This window comes from Haplochromis burtoni, unplaced genomic scaffold, assembly GCF_018398535.1.
Source record: "Haplochromis burtoni strain Fernald_Lab_line unplaced genomic scaffold, NCSU_Asbu1 Contig_151, whole genome shotgun sequence".
In the NCBI taxonomy this organism is placed as follows: Eukaryota; Metazoa; Chordata; class Actinopteri; order Cichliformes; family Cichlidae; genus Haplochromis; species Haplochromis burtoni.
Genome location: NW_024582512.1, coordinates 567,923 through 570,749, shown reverse-complemented (window position 1 = coordinate 570,749; position 2,827 = coordinate 567,923). Strand labels below are relative to the sequence as shown.

Genomic DNA, 2,827 nt, shown 5'->3' with positions numbered 1-2,827 from the left:
CAGCGTTTCTAAATCGGCAAAATCATCACCATTGGGTACATTAGGTATGACAGTGACACTCTTGTTTCTATTGGTATACAATGTACTCACAATTCGAAGTTTTTAACTCCGGATCCGAGCTGGCCGAGTGAGATCTCGAGGGAGAACAAAGGGAAGCGGCGGCGGCCTAGAGGGAAGCGAGCCGGCGTCAGGAACAGGCTGAGAGCTCGTGCACACCGCACACCTCTGCCTAGCATCCTGCTCGCCAACGTCCAGTCACTGGAGAACAAGCTTGACGACCTCAGGGCCAGGATAAAGTTCCAGAGAGACATTCGGGACTGCAATCTCCTCTGCTTCACCGAGACATGGCTGAACCCAGCGGTGCCGGACCACGCCATCCAGCCGGCCGAGTTCTTCTCGGTTCACCGCATGGACAGGACACGGGACTCGGGGAAGTCAAGGGGAGGCGGCGTGTGTTTAATGGTGAACAACAACTGGTGCAACAGTGCGAACGTTGTTCCTCTCACACGCTCCTGCACACCAAATCTGGAACTACTGTCCATCATGTGTCGTCCTTTTTATCTACCTCGGGAATTTACATCGGTCATTGTAAGTGCCGTTTATATTCCACCACAAGCGGACACGGTCACCGCCTTATGCGAGCTGCATGAGGCACTCACACAGCACCAGACACAACACCGGGACGCTGCGCTTATTGTGACGGGGGACTTTAATAGCGCCAACCTCAAACGCGCAGCGCCGAACTTTTATCAACACATCACCTGCCCCACCAGGGGTGAAAGGACACTGGACCACTGCTACACTACGGTCAAGGACGGCTACAAGGCACAATCCCGCCCCCCGTTTGGCAAATCTGATCACGCCGCCATCATTCCTCATGCCAAAATACAAACAAAGGCTGAAACAGGAAGTTCCGGTTCAGAGGAAGGTCGCGCGCTGGACGGACCAATCGGTGGCCGCGTTACAGGACGCACTCGATGACGCAGACTGGGGCATGTTCAGAAACAGCTCCGACGATGACGTCAACGTGTTTACGGAAGCGGTTGTGGGATTCATCGGGAAACTAGCGGATGATACCGTGGAGACAAAGACTATTCTGCCTCTTCAGCAATAAAGCTGTTTTTTGAGTTCATCCCCTGAGTCTGTGAGTTTTGCGATTGGGTCCTCATCCTGCCTGCCACGCAGCGATCATGACAGATCTCTTACCCTCCCAGGTTCAGTTATTCGGGTCATTTGCTTAGGCCCAGGGTCCTGGACTGAATAGAGACCTAACTGTATGTTCGGGGCGGGTGTATGTGTGGCGGACCACCAGGTGGCTCCACTCACACCCAAGTTGAAGGGAAGTGCTGGGGTGGAGATTTTGGCGCTTACTATATGTGAGGTTCTGAGAGTCAGTTAATAAAGTTGGAGTGAGACACTGAGACCTCTCCTGTCGTTATTACATACCTCCACAGGGTGAGAGAGAAAAAAAAATAAAAAACATGGCTCGCGGTAAGGAGCCGGCTCGCGTCGTTCACATCAAAGATCCGGCTCTAAGAGCCATTTTGTTCGCGACCGACACATCACTAGTACTTATGACTAAATAATACAGAATTAGAACATAAATAAACTCTTAAATCCTTAGATTTACACATATAACAACAAATGACAGGTTGGTGGGTTGAAAAGGCCAGAGAATAAAAGTGAGATTTGAGCCCTGACTTAAAAGCAGAGATGGAAGATGCTCTTTTTATATCCGGCAGTAGCGGATTCCACAATCCTGAAGCAGTGACTGCAGACACTCTGTCACCATTTTGCTTAAGGTGTGATCTTGGAACATGTAAGAGATCTTTACCAGTGCATCTGAGAAAGCAAATAATACTAGTAATATAAGCTGGAGGCTGCACATTAACAGCCTTAAAAACAATGAGTAAAATCTTACACTGAATCCTAAAAAAGTAAACCAATGCAGAGAAGGCAGGGCTGGAGTGATGTGCCCATATTTTTTAGCACCTGTCAGCAGTCAAGGTGCCAAATTCTCCACCATCTGCAATCGTGTTGAAAGAGACAGTCGGACACAGAGGTGTAGGGAGTTACAATAATTAGGCAAGAGATAAAATACTAACACATACTTCTGACAAAAGAACTCAAAATTGACGGAAATAAATTGAAGTTTTGAGTTCTTAAATAAAAAATTTGAGATAATAATTTGACGTGAAATGATGATGCCAGATTTGTTATGAGGAACTCAATAGTAGTGTCCAGCAACCAAAATCAATAGACTGCAGGTTGTGACTGTATCAAAAACTGCCACAAGACTCGGTTGACAGATCACAAGTTAAGATGTTTCTATTGATATTCCTTTTAAGCATGAAAACACGCCACACATTAAAATTAAACTCACTATTTCTGCTTTACTCCTTTAACAGGAATAAAACCTCATATATAGCCTCCCTTTCAGCTGAGATAAGGTGTGTGTTTGGAACTGAAAAGATAGATTTTGAGTAGTGTTTCACTTTTACTTTATGAAAAATGATCTATTGTCCCACGCTCTATTATTGTTTGTACAAAGCAGCCAGCATATGCTGTCTCTACACAGCTGATGCTGTTGGGAATATTTAGCTGAAGAATTCATTTAGCACATTGGCTCAATTCCCTGTGACAGGCGTGAAAGCATGTTTTGTGTAAAAGCTAAAGAGGTGAAGTTCAGCTGTAATGCTCTGTGGCAAATTGATTATATATGAGCTACAATGAGGTACCTGTATAGAGTATTGATTGGGAAATAATTGAACTCTGTTCAGTCCAAGTTAAGCAGGCAACCTGTCTTGGCTTTAATGAACAGACAAAC

The 2,827-nt window shown here is 45.9% G+C and overlaps 1 protein-coding gene across 1 annotated transcript; it reads left to right on the top strand.

Moving 5' to 3' along the window:
* Positions 1 to 87: 87 nt before the first annotated feature.
* Positions 88 to 981, top strand: LOC121815195 (the record flags this gene model as incomplete). The annotated part of the gene is given in 1 exon segment (XM_042224808.1): positions 88 to 981. A coding segment is annotated over 1 exon segment (894 nt), but the record flags the coding sequence as incomplete, so codon positions are not given.
* Between the last annotated feature and the right edge of the window lie 1,846 nt (positions 982 to 2,827).